This window comes from Scyliorhinus canicula, chromosome 15 (assembly GCF_902713615.1).
Source record: "Scyliorhinus canicula chromosome 15, sScyCan1.1, whole genome shotgun sequence".
In the NCBI taxonomy this organism is placed as follows: Eukaryota; Metazoa; Chordata; class Chondrichthyes; order Carcharhiniformes; family Scyliorhinidae; genus Scyliorhinus; species Scyliorhinus canicula.
The window spans coordinates 57037390-57057754 of NC_052160.1; the positions used below are offsets into that span (position 1 = coordinate 57037390).

The window sequence follows — 20365 nt, forward strand, 5'->3', positions numbered from 1 at the left end:
CGATGATAGAGGGCGTCGGGTTGAAGTGGTTCCCCACCAGCATAATTAATTGGTCAAACACAGCGGTATCGGGCCTCGCCAGAAAGGTAAGGTCCTGAATAATCCCAAAGTGTGTGCACCGCAGGTCTTTAGCAGAATTGCTGTCTGGTGTTCACTTTCTATATTATTCGCCCTGAAGAAATGAAGGGGACATTCCGTGTATTGAGGCCAGGACTCTATCGCAGGGTCAAAAGCGTCCAAACATCCATAGTGAGCGAGCAAAGCATACCTTAGTTCCAAGCAAGCGAAAGTCACAACAGGTGGCAGAGGTGAACGGCGACAGCTAGGTGTTTGTTGCCAGTTTAGTAAAGGCAACGGAGTCAGATGAGTTTATTCACAACATGTTCAAAAACAGCTTCTTCCCCGCTGTTACCAGACTCCTAAATTACCCTCTTGTGGACTGACCTGACCTGACTAATACTGCACTCCTGTATGCTTCACCCGGTGCCGGTATCTATGTATTTACATTGTGTACCTGGTGTTGCCCTAATTATGTATTTTCTTTTCTTTTTATGTACTAAATGATCTGTTTGAGCTGCATGCAGAAAAATACTTCTCACTGTACCTCGGTACACGAAACAATAAACAAATCCAAATCCAGAAACGTAGATACACTCGGGACCGAGTTAGGCTTCACCAGTCCTTTCTCTTTCTGGAGGTCTGTGCTAGTCAGGCTGACCTTGTATACAACAGTTCCCACCCCTAGTTAACTGGGGAATGCAAGGTCCTTGAGCCACATAGGGACTATCATTAACCCAGCCCTATGTGCCGTGCGAGATACTACATAATTGTGGATTATAAATTGGGTGTGAGAATCTGAAGTGCGGCAAAGTGAACTCTCATCTTCATTCTGATGTCAGTTGGACTCAGAATTCCTGATTCTAACTACACTTGACCTACGGCTGTAATGCTGAAGTGAGGTCAAATGCTCCTGTGCAGGTTAGGTGGACTGGCCATGCTAAATTGCCCTTAGTGTCCATTATAGTGTCATGTGAGAGAACCTTTCAAACATGTGTGTTTATCAAATATTGGGCAGCACGGTAGCATAGTGTTTAGTACAATTGCTTCACAGCACCAGGGTCCCAGGTTCGATTCCCGGCTTGGGTCACTGTGTGGAGTCTGCACGTTCTCCCTGTGTGTGTGTGGGTTTGCTCGGGTTTCTTCCCACAGTCCAAAGATGTGCAGGTTAGGTGGACTGGCCATGCTAAATTGCCCTTAGTGTCCAAAATTGCCCTTGGTGTTGGGTGGGGTTACTGGGTTATGGGGATAGGGTGGAAGTGTGGGCTTGGGTAGGGTACTCTTTCCAAGAGCTGGTGCAGACCCGATGGGCCGAATGGCCTCCGTCTGCACTGTAAATTCTATGAACTGTAGTGGATGTACCTTTGAGAAGTGCGTGTTTATCAAATAGCTGCAGTGGTGTCAGAGTGTTGGTGAGCTGGGCTGTCTGTCTGCTTTTACTTTTGTTTTTGAGCTGGCAGCTACAGTGTGTGTTTAGTTTCGTTTTCAGAGTTGGAGCTGCATCCAGCCAAACAAGGTGTAATTTTGATCTCTCTGCATGAAAAGAATGTCTTCAGACCACTTGCTAATTTAAAAGTGAAACTGCTCTCAGTAGAGAATTTAACCTGCTGGCTTTGTTAAAGAGTGTATTTGTCTTATGGATGTTTCTAGGAAAGATTAAGGGTTACTTATAGAGTACTGTATTCCTTGGGGGAAGTATTTGAGTTGATAGTTGTTAAGATGTTTGCTGTGGGTTTATAAAATGTTAACTGGATTCATATAATAAACATTATTTTATTTTAAAAGTATTTTAGATCTCTGTTGCATCACACCTGTAGAGGGGGCCTTTGTGCTCCCCATAACCAAAATCTATTCAAAGTTGTTGGTCAGGTGAACTCCATGATACACTTTGGGGTTCTCTAAACCCTGGCCCATAATAATAGTGATGGAGACCTAACTGTAAAGAGCACACAAAGTGGTTGTAGGAAGTCTACATGAGTGGGGTTTGCCCAGGCCGTTCCCCCTTGTCAGACTCGACACTTTATCTATGGCCCAGATTCACTTTCTAACACTTCTGCCTCTTTCTTTAGGATTTATGATGGGCGTCAGCCGATTCTCGTCATCCTGGATCCTGACCTGATTAAAACCATCTTGATAAAAGAGTTTTACACTTTGTTCACCAACAGGCGGGTAAGTATTGACCTAAACTGAGGGTTATCACTTTTCTCATGCCTGCAGTAAACTTTGTTCACTTTATCTGATTATTTAAACATGCTTCTCTGGTGTTTCAGCTGGATTATAACTTGATTCAGATGTTTTTTCTATCTGGGAGTTCTAACCTCGTGGTGTGCAGAACAATTGTCAAGCTTATCAATCCAAAGCTGCATGTGTCAGGGTGGGAGGAGCCCTGTAAGATAATCAGAAATAGGAGTGGATATAGGCCTCAACCATTGACTAGGATCATACCTGATCTGGTTGTATGATTTATATTCCTGGCAGCACATATAGATTATTTCCACTAGAGCATCCACTACCATTGATTAGGATCATGCCTGATCTGATTGTGACCATAACTCCACATTCCTGCCTTTGACTCCCTTGTAGATCAAAAATCTGTCTTGTGGGCTGATGTTGTGAACTAGTCCCCTGTTTTCAGCTCTGGGTTCAATCAAATTCCCATTGGTTATCTGTCCAAGTTTGACCATTGGAGGTTTTGGACTCGCCCATGTTGTTAGGTAGAATCGGCAGCACGGTAGCACAGTGGGTAGCACTGTTGCTTCACAGCTCCAGGGTCCCAGGTTCGATTTCCGGCTTGGGCCACTGTCTGTGTGGAGTCTGCACGTTCTCCCTGTGTCTGCTTGGACTTCAGCTTCCTCCCGCAAGTCCCGAAAGACGTGCTGTTAGGTAATTTGGACATTCTGAATTCTCCCTCTGGGTACCTGAAAAGGTGCCGGAATGTGGCGACGAGGGGCTTTTCACAGTAACTTCATTTGCAGTGTTAATGTAAGCCTACTTGTGACAATAAAGATTATTATTAATAGAAGGTGTACGTTGCTCAAGCTTTATCTGGTTTGTTGCCTGGAATTTGCACCCGGAGAGCGGAGGGTGTAATTGTCTAGAATTCTGACAGGGTTTCCAGACCCTGCACGGAAGAGAGATTTATTAATGGTAACCAAAAGGTACAATATCCTATGAGTGAGGAACCCTATGATAATTTTGTGAGGTCCTGGGTTAGACTGTTCTTCAGGAGGGAAAACAGTGTAAAGCTTGTTTATTATTAACAACCCACAGTTGTTGGGAGTTGTGGGAACAGTCAGATTTGAAATGTGAATTAAATGATTTAATTAAAAGCAATGAAAAAATAGCACCAGTTAAGAAGTAAGAAATCCTAAAATGTGAAGCAACCTGATGCCTATTGGAACACTACAGATTATTTTTTTATTATTATGGAGATTGAATGAATGTATGCAACTAGGGGCTGGTTTAGCTCACAAGGCTAAATCGCTGGCTTTTAAAGCAGACCAAGCAGGCCAGCAGCACGGTTCAATTCCCATACCAGCCTCCGCGGACAGGCGCCGGAATGTGGCGACTAGGGGCTTTTCACAGTAACTGCTTTGAAGCCTACTCGTGACAATAAGCGATTTTCATTTCATTTTTCATTTTTCAACTCCTGATATAGAGCATATTAATATATGAATTATATTCCTGGCAGCACATATAGATTATTTCCTCTATGTATTGAAATTGAATATTTTTTTTACAAGTATCTAACATTTCATCTGCTCTTTGTAGTAGTTGTAACCCAATAACTATAGGTCCTGGAACGAGCTAGAGTCATTGTTCTGATTCTTCCTGACTCTTCTCTCTTCCCACTTGTGCTCCTGTTTTATTAATTTGAACAATTTGAGACAAGCAGTTTAGCCCCGAGTATTTCTGACAGTCTTATTCATGAAGTTACGGTTAATCGACTTGCCCAATTTCATGCAGCTCACTCACTAACATAGGCTGCCCATCACTGATTTGAAATGATTGGTAGAAAGATTTGAAGGGAAAATTAGGAAAACATTTTTCATCTAGAGGGTGGCAGGGTTCTGGAACTCACTGCCTGAAAGAATAGTAGAGGTAGAAACCCTCGACTTATTTGAATGATTTGCAGATATGCACCTGATTTTTGGTAAACTCCAGGGTACAGATCAAGTGCCCAAAAATGAGACGAGGCTGTGCGGCCTATTATCCAGCTGGTGCAGACTTGATGGGCCAGAGTGGCCTCTTTCTGTGATGTGATTTTTTTTCTCTACATTTTCTGAATATCTGAAAGGAAGGGATATGGAGAGAGTGTGGATGAGTGGCAGTATGTAAATAGCTCCATGGCAGAACCAGTACAGACACAATGGGCGCAATTCTCCGACCTCCACGCCAGGTGGGAGAATCGCGGAAATGCCGGGCGATTCTCGCCACGCTGCCCTGGCACCCGCATGTGATTTCCCCCCCCCCCCAAAACGGCATGCCGCGTTTCACGACAGGCCACTCGGAGAATCGCCGCTCGCCATTTCTAACGGCCTGCCCAATCCGATGGGTTCACACCGGCGGCAACCACACCTGGTCGCTGCCGGCGTGAACAGCGCGCGAACGCTGCATGTACGGCCTGTGGGGGGGGGGGGAGAGGATCGAGCACTGGGGGCGCTCAGTAGGGGTCTGGCCCGCGATTGGTGCCTACCGATCGGCAGGCCGGCGTCTCTAAAGGACGCACTCTTTTCCTCTGCCGCCCCGCAAGATCAATCCTCCATGTCTTGCGGGGCGCCCGCGGGGAGGACGGCAACCGCACATGCGCGGCGTGGCGCTGGCCAACCTGCGCATGTGCGGGTGACGTCATTTACGCGCCGCCGGCCATGTAATTTACGCGGCGCCGCTTTGACGCAGCACCAAGGCCCGCCGTGCGTAATTGATGCGGTGCCGCTCCTAGCCCCCTGGGGGTGGGAGAATAGGGGGTGAGGAGCGGCCTCCGACACCGGAGTGAAACACTCTGGTTTTCACTCCGGCGTCGGCACTTAATCTCCCGATGGGAGAATTTCGCCCAATGCGTCAAATAGTCTTCTGTGCTGTAATGATTCTATGAAATAGGCCAAGAAGTTCATCCTAAATTGGGACCTTGGGCATCATTGGAATAATTCTGGTGAGCTACCAATGATGGTTTTGCTGGTTACCCATATGGGTCAGCTGCAGCTCCAGCAGTGACTCTTAGAGCGAGGGGGGGACAGGAGGAAGATAGGCTGACAGTGTTGAAATGGAGTTAGGCAGTGTACTTGTGCTCCTTTGGCCTCTGAATTAACATGAGCTGCAACATGCTGTTAATTGTTAGCTGAACTTGGGAATCTTTGGTTAGTCCACACTGTCATGTGAGAGTACCTTAAAGAAATAGGTGTTTATAAATGGGTAAGTATATAAATATCTGTAGTGAGAGTACCTTTAAGAAATTGGTGTTTATTATTACAGTGATGTCAGAGAGTGGGTGGAGCTGGGCTGTCTGTCGGCCTTTTACTTTCGTTTTAGGCTGTTTGCTGCAGGGTGTGTTTTAGTTTCATTTTCAGAGCTGGATAGCTGCAGTCACAGCCAGAAGGGGCATCAGTCTCTCGCTCTGTAATCTAAAAACTGTAAATCGATCCTTTGGTGATTTAAAAGTAATAACTGCTCTCAGTAGTGACTTTAACCTGATATGCTTCTGTTAAACATTTTTTTAAAAGTTTTGTGGATGTTAAAAGGACAGCTTAAGGATTACTTAGTGTTGTATTCTTTGGGGGTTATATTTGAATTATGGGTTGCTAAGATGTTCACTGTATGTTTTAAAAAGGTTAATTTGAGTTCATAGAACAAACATTGTTTTGCTTTAAAAAATACTTTTCCATTTCTGCTGTACCACACCGTGTGGGCCGTGTGCGCCCCATACCACAATCTATTAAAAGTTGTGGGTCATGTGAACTCCATGATACACTTTGGGGTTCTCTAAACCCTGGCCCATAACAACACAAGGAATCAAAGGACTGGCACCCAGTATGTGTAAATCAGGATTGCACGTATCCAGAATTAGTCCTGAAAAGAGGGTTAGGCCCCTTCTAATGTATGCTGCGGGGCCACCAGAGAGGCCTGAGGCTCACCTTACCCAATATGGCATTGGGTGCCTTTCAGGGACCCTTGGGGTGAGGGAAACATCTTGCCATATTTTCCCCCTGCATTGTGCCCAGAAAAGGCACAGTGGGATCCAGTTGCTCCCCCTCCTCCACACTATCCCTCACCATTCACCCTGTGAACATGGAAATTATGAATTAACATTTTGTTTTCAGAACACTCTGTGCAGCTTTAGCAGAGATTATGAATAACATTTTGTTTATTTTTATTCAATTATATTTGTCTTCCTACTTTTCTTGTAGAATTTTGGTCTGAATGGGCCACTGACTGAATCCATCCTCGTGGTTGAAGATGACCATTGGAAGAGGATCCGAAGTGTGCTTTCCCCAACCTTCACCAGCGGGAGGCTGAAAGAGGTAACAGAGCCCCATCCCACTCCCCAATAGATTGATCATTTACCTGTGTTTTTACTTATGGTATGTAAGATTAGGTATGGAGGTAAGGGTGCAAAATCATCCAATAATAATTGTCTTGATTTTTTTTTTGAAAATGTTTTTATTCAAAATTTGAACATTTTCTTATACAAGTTACAAAAAATACAAACAAAAACCCTTAACTCGAACTCAAACACAAGAACCCAAAATAACGACCCTTTAATCCGAGAAAATTTACTTAATTTATTGAGGGTAAATGCTGATACACTCTAGGAACTGTCAGGTATGAAGTTAAAATACTAAGTAACTTGAGTTCACCCTAAACTCTGCCTGTGTGTTAGCTCACAGCAAGTCTCATTTCTTCATCACCGCCCATCTCCCAGTCAAATTTTAAAACCTTAATTTTTGTTTTTCAAATCCCTCCGTGGCCTCACTCCTTCCTTCTTCTGTAATCTCCAGTTCTACAACATTCCGAAATATCTCTATTCCTCTAATTCTGGTCTGCAGTTCCGATTCTGCGTCAGCCTCCGAATTGGTTTTGAATGCTGGCCCTGCCAGATCCAATTGGAACTCAGACAACCAGGACTAATCATAATAGAATTAGTGAGGCAGGCGCCCTTCAAATGTCAGCCTGCCGCAAACTTCAAAAATATCCGCCACAGGCCGCAGAATAATCCTGATCTCGCAACGACAGCAGCAGAAGGCCACAGCAGATGGGGTGGAGTTCGGGCAGCTAGCCCCAGTCCCGAGTGACTACCTCTGAGTCCTGGTGGAGGCAGCCATGCAAAAGAGGGACATGCTGTCAATGAGAGATGGGAGGAGGAAGCCAACCCACCTCACCACGAGGGCATAAATTGAGGAATCCGGAATCAGCAGATTCAGTAGCCTTGACCGTGTCAGAAGAACTTGGATCCAATGCGGGAAAAGGTTCAGTGATGATCTGCGCTTGGCATGGGTAAGCTGAATGGGGCACTGAGGAGGGTGGATCCCTGGTTGCAATCAAGAACCTCTGAACATGCATGTGCCAGTGCAACCCAAGACTGGTGAGATGAATTTAGAAGCCTCTGCTCTTTGAAAGGTTCAGTTCTCCAAGGGGAGGGGGTTTAAGTTGCGGGGTGCAGCATGGCATGGCCTTTGAGATGAAGGTTTCAGCCCTCGAGCTCTACACTGACTGACAGGAAAAACAGCCACAACAATCGAGAGCAATCTGTCACTGCTGGTGGGGGTTGCCAAAGTTGGCAAAACTTCTCCAGCCATGAGCTGGGAGCCCTAAAGTTTGAGGGAGAGCAAGGAGGAAGGTTATCAGGCCGTGGACTGGTTGCCGTCTCTTGAGGATGGTATGAGTCCATTGGGCTGAAGTGTGTGGCATTCAGGGTAAAGGTGATGAGGCTCTGCTCCATCATCACACCTCATTTATGTGCCAAGCACTGAGAAAACTCAATGCAATTGAGGTCAATTGCGACGAACCACCGAGACTTCAAGCAATGCATGCGTGGCACACCCATTTCTCAGCACCAGCGAAGATTACACACATGCCGTGGCTGTGACTTGTCAAGAGAGTAGTGAGGGTGCTTCATGCACACGTGGGAAATTAGTGGAGGTAGGGAGTGACCAGTGCGTCAGCAATCAGAGGACTGCTGGGACAAGTGTTGTGGAGTCTGAGGGAGATGATGAACCTCTGGAGTTGTACATAAAGCAGAAAATGCTGGATGTTAAGCGGGGAGATGTCCAGAAATCCAGGAGCACAATGATGCACATTACTGACATTGAACTTGGACCTGCAAGCCCTCACACAGGCACTGACCTCGGGAGGCCAATGCCTGTGTCTGAGAAGGAGGCACAAACCAGTGTCCCTCATGGTTGTCCATCCTTCATTGGTGAGAAAGGAGGTGAGGATTCAACACACAATGGTAGACCAGGTGGCAGCTGAGCTGTCTCTTTAGACTCTTCTCACGGAGCCCCGGATGAGGCACCAGCCTCTCTCTGCCAGAACTCTGCTCCATCCCAAGGTCTACTCAGTGTTGCGTTGCAGTGTTGCCAAGCGAGTCCCCTGGGCAGTGCCTGCTCTGGGCCTGCCGACCAGAGGACATACGCCAAAATCATCTGCGCCAACCAGGGTAATGAGTTTAGCAACCTGCCTCCAATGCCAATTTCAGTAAGCTTGCTAATTGCCTCCCTAGCTCGCTAAACTCTGCCTGCAGGACCACATACTCCTCTTCTTCCTATGTCATTGATACCATGACTGCTGGAAGTTCACCCTCCCACCAGGGTGCTCTGCAGTCACTCAGTGACATCCTTGACCCTGGTACCTGGGAGGCAACATACCTTCCTGCAGCTGCAGAAATGCCTGTACGTTCCCCGAACTATGGAACCACCTATCACCATTGCTCTTCCAGTCTGCTTAATAATAATCTAATAATCTTTATTAATGTCACTAGTCGGCTTACAGTAACACTGCAATGAAGTTACTGTGGAAATCTCCTAGTCGCCACACTTGGGGGGGCCTGTTCGGGAACACAGAGGGGGAATTCAGAATGTCCAATTCACCTAACAAGCACGTCCTCCTGTATGGTTGAGCCAGCTATGGTGCCATGGACTGGTTCTGGCTGCACTCCCCAGATGATCACTTTCATCAGAATTTAAAACTGAAATACTGGTTGGAGAGTGAGATATACTCAAGAGGATTCTAACACTACCTGCATTTTTCGACTGAAGTGCCTGGTGGTACTCGATCCCTCTCTTCCTGCGTCCACTTAACTTGCAGAGTGACCACATACATACATGTGCTTTTCACCAAACTCTCATGAGTTGCAGCTGAAGCTCTGAAATTCCATTGAGTGAAGACCAGGTAATGAGTGTAAGATTTAGCACAAGATGGCATTAGTTTTGAAGGAGTGTGCATATAGTCTCTCCGACAAAGTATTGTGTTCAAGATTGGTGAGGTTTAGGGAACTGGGCAGAGTTGCGGACAGTTTGTTTGGAGATTGAGGAGCCATGGATTACTTTTGCTAGTCGAGGTAATCTTGAAGTGATGGGAAGATTTTTCTGAGGAGAAGCTGAGTGTAAAATGTCCCATTGCTGTATGAAATCTGGTGAAATCTCCAGGGATACAGACCACCATATTTGGGTCTCGACCAGCTTTGTGTACATCCTGTACATTGTCCGCTATTTTCTTTTTGTTCCCCAGATGTGTCCAATAATCAAGCACTACGCAGAAAATCTTGTGAAAAATGCAGAAAAGAAAGCAAAGCTGAATGAATCTGCCGACATGAAGGAGTGAGTAATGATGTGTTGGGTATGCTGGGTCTGTGACGACTGTGTTTATCATAGCAGTGATAGAGACAGGCTACCAACACTTGTAGAAGTACAACTCTATTTTATTTAACTATGAGCTGTTAAACATACTTGCACTGTGGGTTGACACTATGTTGAGTTGACTGGAGACCTGAGGCTAACCTGACCAGACTATACTGCTAGCACATGGTAGATGTTCGTGTTGCTGATCACGGGCTCTGGCTGTCTCAGAGGCTGCATCCCAAGAGAGTGGGAAAACTAGTGCCCTCTGGCTTTATAGTGGCCGTGTCCTGTCTGGTGATTGGCTGCTGTGTTCTGTGTGTTGATTGGTCATTCAGTGTGTCAGTCAGCGTCTGTCTATGCACCATCATATACTTGTGTGTATATTATGACAAGTAATTTGTCTGTTGGATGGCAAACCTGCCTTCCTCCATCACACACCCTTCTTCACTCATTAAATCAGTTTCACTTTGCTTCGAGGACTTTCTGATTCTTACTGTTCTCGGTGAAATTAATGCGATGCTCACTGATGCTTCCATGAACTTAGCTGTGTGAACCAGTTTTACCTTTTTCTCGGTGGGGGTTGCGATGGGACGGACTAACTTCTCACTGCAGCTGATAAACATGCAACTTCCATTCTGTAAAGCCAGATACAGCTTACTATCCTCGAGTGGAGTTTCAATCATTCTATTTATTCCCATCCCACCCCCAACTGGATAACATCGATGGTCCAGAAGGTGGATGAGTTACACTCTAGATCTCTCCAATGTCCCTTTGATTTTGGCTTTGTGTTGCTGGGCATTTCCTTAAACCTTTTTCAATCAAAGGTGTAACATTACAATTCTCCAGTTCTCAGGCACCACCCCTCTTTCTAAGAGGTTTTGGGAGATTATGGCCAGTGCCACTACAATTTTCACTCTTGCTTCCTTCTGTATCCTTGGATACATCTCATCTGTGGCCAATACATCTTACTGATCAATTTTTAACCCATTCGGTGTATCTATTGCCTCCTATTTCACGATAACCTCGGCAACATCTTCTTCCTGGTTAAAGACAAATGCAACATACCCATTTAGTACCTGAGCCATGCTCCCTGCCCAAGCAAGTCCCTTTTTACGTCCCTAATTGGCCCCACTCCTCCTTTTGCCATTTTTTAAATTATTTATATTCCTATAATAGGTAGAGTTCTTTTTTTATATTAGCTTAATTCCCCTCTGAACCTTTTATTATGAACCTGATTCTCCATTATATTATCCACTTGACATCTGCCAAATGAACTTATTTTTCTGCTTCACCTTGCTCTCTGTCTTTTATCATCCAGTGATCTCTGGATTTATTTACCTGACCTCTCCCCCTTGTGGGAATAAACCTCAACTAAACCTAAACTATCTCCTCTTTAAGACAGCCCATTGTTCTGTGATAGTTGTTCCCGTCAGTCTTTGACTCAAATTTATCAGGACCAGATCTGTCCTCATGCCATTGAAGTTGGTCATTCCCCAATTAATTATTTTTACGTGGGATTGCTCCTATTTCTTTGCTTATAGTAACCTAAGCCTTAGGATACGTGATCACAGTACACTAAATGTTCCCTTACTGACACTTGGCCTATCTCATTCAGAGAACCGGATCAAACAATGTCACCTTTCTCACCGGACTGCAAATATACTGCTGTTTTGAAAAAACAAAAATCTCATATCTACGCTAGAGACTCTTTCTCCTCTCTGCCCTTTTTATATTGCTTCTATCCCAATTGATAGGGTAAACATAGAAAAAATGGCCTGAGTTTTCACAGATATATAGATATCCAATTCAATAGCCTAATCCCGCTTTCTCCCCATAGCCTTTGATCCCATTCTCCCCAAGTCCTATATCTAGCCGCCTCTTGAATATATTCAAAGTTTTAGCATCAACTACTTCCTGTGGTAATGAATTCCACAGGCTCACCACTCTTCATGTGAAGAAATGTCTCTTTTTATATCTGTCTGAAATGGTTTACCCCGAATCCTCAGACTGTGAATCCTGGGTCTGGCCACACCCATCATTGGTAACATCTTCCCTGCATCTACCCTGTCTAGTCCTGTTAGAATTTTATAAGTCTCTGTGATCCCCCCCCCTCATTCTTCTGAACTCCAGCGAGAACAATCCCAAACTAGTCAATCTCTCCTCATATGACAGTCCCGCCATCCCCTGAATCAGTCTGGTTTCATCACTAAAGTGGGTAGCAAGAGTCGTAAAATTCCTGGATCGGCTCACCTGCCTTGGAAGAAAGTGCCCACAAAGGTGGGATCTTCATTGAAGACCACACCCGCCCTTGGCATTGGGCAGCTGACCTGAAAAATAGTCTGGGGCAGTCACAGCGGTTGCTGGATTGCTGAGACAGGCTGTTAAGAGGCCCACCTTGGAGCTATGGGACCGTATCCCAGTTAAAATAAAAAAGTGCTCTACAGCCCTCACCCCCCACCCCATGCCCCCATTTCCACCAATGCCTCATCTATCCCACCACCGTGGCTCCCCCACGACCCTGGCTCCCCCATGCCATGTTAAGGCCAAACATCACATATCCATGCCCATTTACCCCTAGACGTTATACAGAAACAGTGACCCTATAGTTTTGTAGGATATGTATTAAAAAAAACTTTCAACTATACAGTCATTCATTTTCCACTTTCATAAAAACCTCAGATGGAATTCTTTGACCCCCGCCGGGTTGGAGAATCGGTACCCCACCGTGCGAATCGCGCCACACTGCCCCGACGCGGGACGCAATTCTCCACAATGTGGAGAATCGGCGCCGGCGTGCTCGGCGCAGCGCCGGTCGGGGTATGCGCCGACTCTCCAGCACGGGCCGATATGCTGATTCTCTGGGCCGGATGGGCTGAGCGGCCGTCAACAAAAGGCTGAGTCCCACCGGTGCCGTTCTAACATCCTCTGAGCCGGCGGAACTCGACGTTGAAGGATCCCAGTGCGGCCTGTTGTGGGGGGGGGGGGGGGGGGGCGACACCAGAATTAAACACTCCCGTTTTTACTCCGGCGTCGGCACCTAGCTGCCCGTTGGGAGAATCCCACCCCTCCTTTTTACCACAGGACAATAAAAATGCCAAACATCCAAACCCTTTAAATTTTCAATAGCTGAAACTGCAAGCACTTTAACTTCTTTAAACCTCCTCATCTTGTGTAAGTAAACATTGAAATTGATAGCAGTGTTTTCTCTAGTGCTCAGGTGCTTGGGCTATCAACCAGGGATCCTTCACGAGATTTGGCTGAAAGCCCAGAAATCCATTTGCCTGCTGGGGAAAAAAAAAGAATTTTCTTAAAGTGGAAAATTATCAATGAGTATTTATTTTAAACTAACATCCTACTGTCACTTTGGGTTAATTGCATCTGCTCAGTGAACAGGCATAGGGGCATAAAGAGCCATTGGAATGGTTTTGGGGTTTACCTTGGGCTGGGAGTACATGTGGGGCCATGGGGGACAGAGGGCATATTTTTACCTGAGAAGCATGAAGAGAACCTTTTTGAAGTTTTTTTAAAAAAGTCTACTCATGCAGAATATGGTTCACGCCTCTGCCGTGGGGCTGTGAACCTTGTTTTAGAAGCTGGCCTAACTTCATGAATACGGTGGAGGACTATAACACGCCTATCCCCACAATGGGGTAAGTTTTTAATTTCTCTCTGGCCTCGGGGGAGGTACCAGAGGTCTGGATAACCGCTAACGTGATCCCGCTATTTAAGAAAGGTTGTACAGACAAGCCAGGGAACTAATGACCAGTGAATCTCACGTTAGTTATAGGGAAACTATTTGGGAAAATTCTGAAAGAGAATCTATCTCCACTTGGAGAGTCAAGGTAGTATCTCGAATAGTCAGCAAGACTTTATCAGAGAGGTCATGCTTAACAAATTTGATTGAAATATTTTGAGCATGTGGAATTTAATACTGAAAACTGTGAGATGATATACTTTGGAAGGAGTAATGTGACCAGGAAGTATTAACTGAATGGCATGACACTATTAAATTCCATCTGCCACTTTTCTGCCTATTTGACCATCCAGATTTATGTCTTGTAACCTAAGACACTCAACCTCACTGTTAACCACCCAGCCAATCTTTATGTCATCCGCAAACTTACTGATCCTACTTCCCACATAGTCATAAGGGACCCAGCACTGATCCCTGTGGTATGCCTCTGGACTCTGGCTTCTAGTCACTGAAGCAGCTGTCCGTCATCACCCTCTGTCTCCTACAGCTCAGCCAATTTTGAATTCACCTTTTTAAGTTACCCTATATCCCATGTGCATTTGTTACAATGTGGGGCCCTGTCAAAGGCTTTGCTGAAATCCATGTAAACTATATCAACTGCACTACCTTCATCGACACATCTGGTCACATGCTCAAAATATTTCAATCAACTTTGTTAGGCTTGCTCTCTCTGACAAAGTTTTGCTGACTAATCCAGATCAGACCTTGCCTCTCCAAGTCGAGATAGATTCTCTATTTCACAATTTCCGAGGATCAAAGGGACCTTGGTGTGTTTGTCCATAGATCTCTGAAGATAGAAGGGCAGGGTAATAGGCTGGTGAAAAAGGCAAACGGGACACTTGCCTTTATCAATCGAGACATAGATTACAAAAGCAGAGAGGTCATGTTGGAGTTGTATAGAACTTTGGTGAGGCCACAGCTGGAGTACTGTGTGCAAATTATAGGAAGAATGTGATGCACTGGAGGGGGTGCAGAGGTGATTAAAGAGGATGTTGCCTGGAATGGAACATTTAAGTTATGAAGAGAGGTTGGATAGGCTTGGGTTGTTGGGTTGTTTTTGCTGGAGCAGAGAAGATTGAGAGATAATCTGATTGATGTGTACAAGATTGACGGGGGTGGATAGGCAGCATCTATTCCCCTTAGTTGAAGGGTCAGTTATGAGCGGGCACAAGTTCAAGGTGAGGGGCAGGAACTTTAGGGGGGGATTTGAGGAAAAACTTTATCCAGAGGGTGGTGATGGTCTGGAATACACTGCTTGGGAGGGTGGTAGAGGTGGGGTGCCTCACATGCTTTAAAAAGTACCTGGACGAGCACTTGGCACGTCACAACATTCAAGGCTATGGGCCAAGGGCTGGCAAATGGGGTTAGGTAGGCCAGTCCGGTGTTTTTCATGCATTAGTGTAGACTCAATGGGGCGAAGGGTCTCTTCTGCACTGTCTTATTCTGAGATTCTGCGAATTCTGGAATCGGAACGCAGCTGGCATTTCTAAAGGGCTCCCGAGTCACCCTGAGTCAGTGAAAATCCAGTCCAACGTTTCCATATTCAGGAGAGAGCGACAGTAATATCTGTCTGTGTGCTAGTCGCCCATAAATCCAATCGGTAACTCGGGAGAATTGTCATCGTCCAGATTCTTAAGAGTGCGGATCACGACATGTGGTTAGAGGCAACGGACATTGATACATTAAAGTAGAAATTTTATTGCGAGAATAGAATGATATGCAAACATTGGTTGGGAGGAGCCATGTTGGAATAAACACACTGGCAAAGACCAGTTGGTTTGAATAGTCTCTTTCTGTCCTGTACATTCTCTGTAATGATTTTTATAATCTTTATTGTCACAAGTAGGCTTACATTAACACTGCAATGAAGCTACTGTGAAAAGCCCCTAGTCACCACATTCCGGCACCTGTTCGGGCACACAGTGGGACAATTCAGAATGTCGAAATGACCTAACAGCACGTCTTTTCGGGACTTGTGGGAGGAAGCGGGAGCACCCGGAGAAAACCCAACCAGACACTGGGAGAACGTGCAGAGTTCACACAGACAAGTGACCCAAGCCGAGAATCGAACCCGAGACCCTGGCGCTGTGAAGCAATTGTGCTAACCACTGTGCTACCGTATTTAACTATGGCTAGAATTTTATGTATAATGTCCGGGCGCACACCCAACCCAGAAATGCATAAAACCAGGACTGCGTCCTGACATCATTTTGTCCCCGTACAATATTTTGGTCAGCAGCCACACATGTGTGAGTTGGAAGCACATCCGTCGACCATAGAACATAGAACATTGCAGCGCAGTACAGGCCCTTCGGCCCACGATGTTGCACCGTCCTGTGAAACCCTTCTAAAGTCCCTCTACACTATTCCCTTATCGTCCATATGCCTATCCAATGACCATTTGATTGTGTTTAGTGTTGGCGAGTCCACTACTGTTGCAGGCAGGGCATTCCACGCCCTTACTATTCTCTGAGTAAAGAACCTACCTCTGATATCTGTCCTATATCTATCTCCCCTCAATTTAAAGCTATGTCGCCTCGCGCTGGACATCACCATCCGAGGAAAAAGGCTCTCGATGTCCACCCTATCTAATCCTCTGATCATCTTGTATGCCTCAATTAAGTCCCCTCTTAACCTTCTTCTCTCTAACGAAAACAGCCTCAAGTCCTTCAGCCTTTCCTCATATGATCTTCCCTCCATACCAGGCAACATTCTTGTAAATCTCCTCTGTACCCTTTCCAATGCTTCCACATCCTTCCTATAATATGGCGACCAGAACTGCACACAATACTCCAAATGCGGCTGCACCAGAGTTTTGTACAACTGCAACATGACCTCATGGCTCCGAAACTCAATTCCTCTACCAATAAAAGCTAACACACCGTATGCCTTCTTAACAACCCTTTCAACCTGAGTAGCAGCTTTCAGGGATCTATGGACATGGACACCGAGATCTCTCTGCTCGTCCACACTACCAAGAAACTTACCATTAGCCCAGTACTCCTGCCTTTCTGTTATTCCTTCCAAAATGAATCACCTCACCCTTTTCTGCATTAAACTCCATTTGCCACCTGTCAGCCCAGCTCTGCAGCTTATCTATGTCCCTCTGTAACTTGTAACATCCTTCTGCACTGTCCACAACTCCACCGACTTTAGTGTCATCTGCAAATTTACTCACCCATCCTTCTACGCCCTCCTCCAGGTCATTTATAAAAATGACAAACAACAACGGCCCCAAAACAGATCCTTGTGGCACACCACTAGTAACTGGACACCAGTCAGAGCATTTCCCATCAACCACCACTCTTTGTCTTCTATCAGCTAGCCAATTTCTGATCCAAACTGCTAAATCACCCTGAATCCCATGCCTCTGTATTTCCTGCAATAGCCTACCATGGGTAACCTTATCAAACGCTTTACTGAAATCCATATACACCACATCAACTGCTTTACCCTCATCCACCTGTTTGGTCACCTTCTCGAAGAACTCAATGAGGTTTGTGAGGCACGACCTACCCTTCACAAAACCATGTTGACTATCTCTAATCAAATTATTCCTTTCCAGATGATTATACAAACTATCTCTTGTAAACCTTTCCAATACTTTTACCACAACAGAAGTAAGGCTCACTGGTCTATAGTTACCGGGGTTATCGCTACTCCCCTTCTTGTACAAGGGGACAACATTTGCTATCCTCCAGTCCTCTGGCACTATTCCTGTAGACAAAGATGACTTAAAGATCAAAGCAAAAGGCTCAGCAATCTCCTCCCTTGCTTCCCAGAGAATCCTAGGATAAATCCCTTCCGGCCCAGTGGACTTATCTATTTTCACACTTTCCAGAATCGCTAACACCTCCTCCTTATGAACCTCAAGCCCTTCTAGTCTAGTAGCCTGTATCTCAGTATTCTCCTCGACAACTTTGTCTTTTTCCTGTGTGAATACTGATGAAAAATACTCATTTAGCACCTCTCCTATCTCCTCGGACTCTACGCACAACTTCCCACTACTGTCCTTGACTGGCCCTACTCTTACCTTAGTCATTCTTTTATTCCTGACATACCTATAGAAAGCTTTAGGGTTATCCCTGATCCCACCTGCCAAAGACTTCTCATGTCCTCTGTTTCTGTGTTGTACTGTAATGGTTTAACTATGTCTTTGCTAACAAGTGGCTAAATCTTTTTTCTTTCATCTGTTACAATTGGTTAACAAATAACTTTTTTCTTCTGTCAGTGTCTTTGGAACATACAGTATGGACGTGGTCACCAGCACTGCATTCAGTGTGGACGTCGACTCCATCAACAACCCCGATGATCCGTTTATTAGCAACATCAAGAAACTAATATCATTCAGTTTTTTCAACCCTATACTTCTTCTCGCTGGTGAGTGACTGCAATGTTTTTGTTTATTTCAGTTGAGTCAGGGTAGAGGGTCTTTTATTAAGGAGATACCTTTTGGTCATTCTGTTCACTCCTGGAGCCCTACTACCCTGGTGTTCGCTGTTGGTGCTTCCAGCTGCTTTGTGGGCAAGTCTTTTTGGGGTAGAAAGAATATGGGGCATGTCTAACTGCAGACTCTATTGGATGTCCTGCTACATCTAAATCTACTCCAATGAGGCGGCTTTCCTCTGTAATTTTCTCAAACTGGTTGGAGAGTTTTTCATTTCTAATTGTAACACCCTGCACCAGAGAACAATGGAAATAGGATCTGAGAATGCGGTTTGAGCAGAAATCATATCCATTGCTAATTAAAATTAATTAAACATTGTAATATTCCTGGAATCATCTCCAACATTATTCTGGTAGTTATCATTGATCAGAAACCTTTATTCTGAGGTCGACCTCACTCCTCCGATGTTATCCTGGATTTACTCCCTGATAATCACCTTGTCTGTAATGCTGTCAATTTATCTGCTTGAAGGGAAGTAAATATTTTGGGTGTAATATTCTGCACCGTTTGTTGTCTTGATTTAAGAATGTTATATCATGTTAAGCTGGCTATTAGATTTTGGATTTGTGCGCAGTTTGTTTATTCTAATATATCCTTTGGGGGAAGTTGAGCTGAGCTGGAGTGGGGAGGAGGGGTGTGGGAGGGCGGGGGGCGGTGTGGTTAAGTGTGTGGGTGGTTAGGTCAGCTCTGTCCTCGCTATGTTCGAGGAAGGCCCTCCATAATCAGAGCTAAGCTTATTTGATTGGCTGCGCTTTTTTCTTCAGGCCCAGATTGACAGTGTATTATCCTGATGAGGATTTGTTTGACACCCCTTCCCCTTCATGGGGGAGTTGGTTGTTTCTCCCGATATGGGTCTTCCTCTTCGATTGTTCCAATTGCCGTAAGAGTGTCCAGTAATTATCCTGATTCTTTTTGTTCTGGGAGTTGGAAGGGTTTGGAAGGCAACTGGCTGGCTGGTTTTCGTCCAGTCATAATATCTTAGGAAGTGGTTTGTGGATCTGAGGGGTTCATTCTGACAGTTCTTGCTCTTTCTTCACTCTTCTTCAAGCTTGAAGAGGTTTTGGTGGTTGAGAGTAGTAAGATCATGAGTAAGGTTTCAAGCTCGCAGGAGCGTACCGGCTGGCAAGAAGGTGGTTTGAAGTGTGTCTACTTCAACGCCAGGAGCATCCAGAATAAGGTGGGTGAACTTGCAGCATGGGTTGGTACCTGGGACTTCGCTGTTGTGGCCATTTTGGAGGCATGGATAGAGCAGGGACAGGAATGGTTGTTGCAGGTTCCGGGGTTTAGATGTTTCAGTAAGCTAAGGGAAGGTGGTAAAAGAGTGGGCGGTGTGGCATTGTTAGTCAAGGACAGTATTACGGTGGCAGAAAGGACGTTTGATGAGGACTCGTCTACTGAGGTAGTATGGGCTGAGGTTAGAAACAGGAAAGGAGAGGTCACCCTGTTGGGAGTTTTCTATAGGCCTCCGAAAAGTTCCAGAGATGTAGAGGAATGAATTGCAAAGATGATTCTGGATAGGAACGAAAGTAACAGGGTAGTTGCTATGGGGGACTTTAACTTTCCAAATATCGAGTACTTTAGATGGGTCAGTTTTTGTCCAATGTGTGCAGGAGGGTTTCCTGACACAGTATGTATCCAGGCCAACAAGGGACGAGGCCACATTGGATTTGGTACTGGGTAATGAACCAGGCTAGGTGTTAGATTTGGAGGTAGGTGAGCACTTTGGTGATAGTGACCACAATTCGGTTACGTTTACTTTAGTGATGGAAAGGGATAGGTACATACCACAGGGCAAGAGTTATAGCTGGGGAAAGGCAATTATGATGCGATTTGGCAAGACTTAGGATGCATAGGATGGGGAAGGAAACTGCAGGGGATGGGCACAATTGAAATGTGGAGCTTGTTCAAGGAACAGCTACTGCGTATCCTTGATAAGTATGTACCTGTCAGGCAGGGAGGAAGTGGTCGAGCGAGGGAACCGTGATTTACAAAAGTAGTTGAATCACTTGTCAAGAGGAAGAAGGAGGCTTATGTAATGATGAGACGTGAAGGTTCAGTTAGGGAGCTTGAGAGTTACAAGTTAGTCAGGAAGGACCTAAAGAGAGAGCTAAGAAGAGCCAGGAGGGACATGAGAAGTCCTTGGCAGGTAGGATCAAGGAAAACCCTAAAGCTTTCTACAGGTATGTCAGGAATAAAAGAATGACTAGGGTAAGAGTAGGCCCAGTCAAGGACAGTACTGAGAAGTTGTGCGTGGAGTCCGAGGAGATAGGAGAG

At 45.4% G+C, this 20365-nt stretch overlaps 1 protein-coding gene across 1 annotated transcript in view; it reads left to right on the forward strand.

Moving 5' to 3' along the window:
• LOC119978589 (cytochrome P450 3A30-like) overlaps positions 1-20365 on the forward strand; it is a 107436-nt gene that overhangs the window by 34433 nt on the left and 52638 nt on the right. Inside the window, exons 4-7 of the mRNA XM_038820354.1 lie at positions 2127-2226; positions 6462-6575; positions 9781-9869; positions 17876-18024. Coding sequence (XP_038676282.1) covers positions 2127-2226; positions 6462-6575; positions 9781-9869; positions 17876-18024 — 452 coding nt within the window. The remainder of the gene's footprint in view (positions 1-2126; positions 2227-6461; positions 6576-9780; positions 9870-17875; positions 18025-20365) is intronic.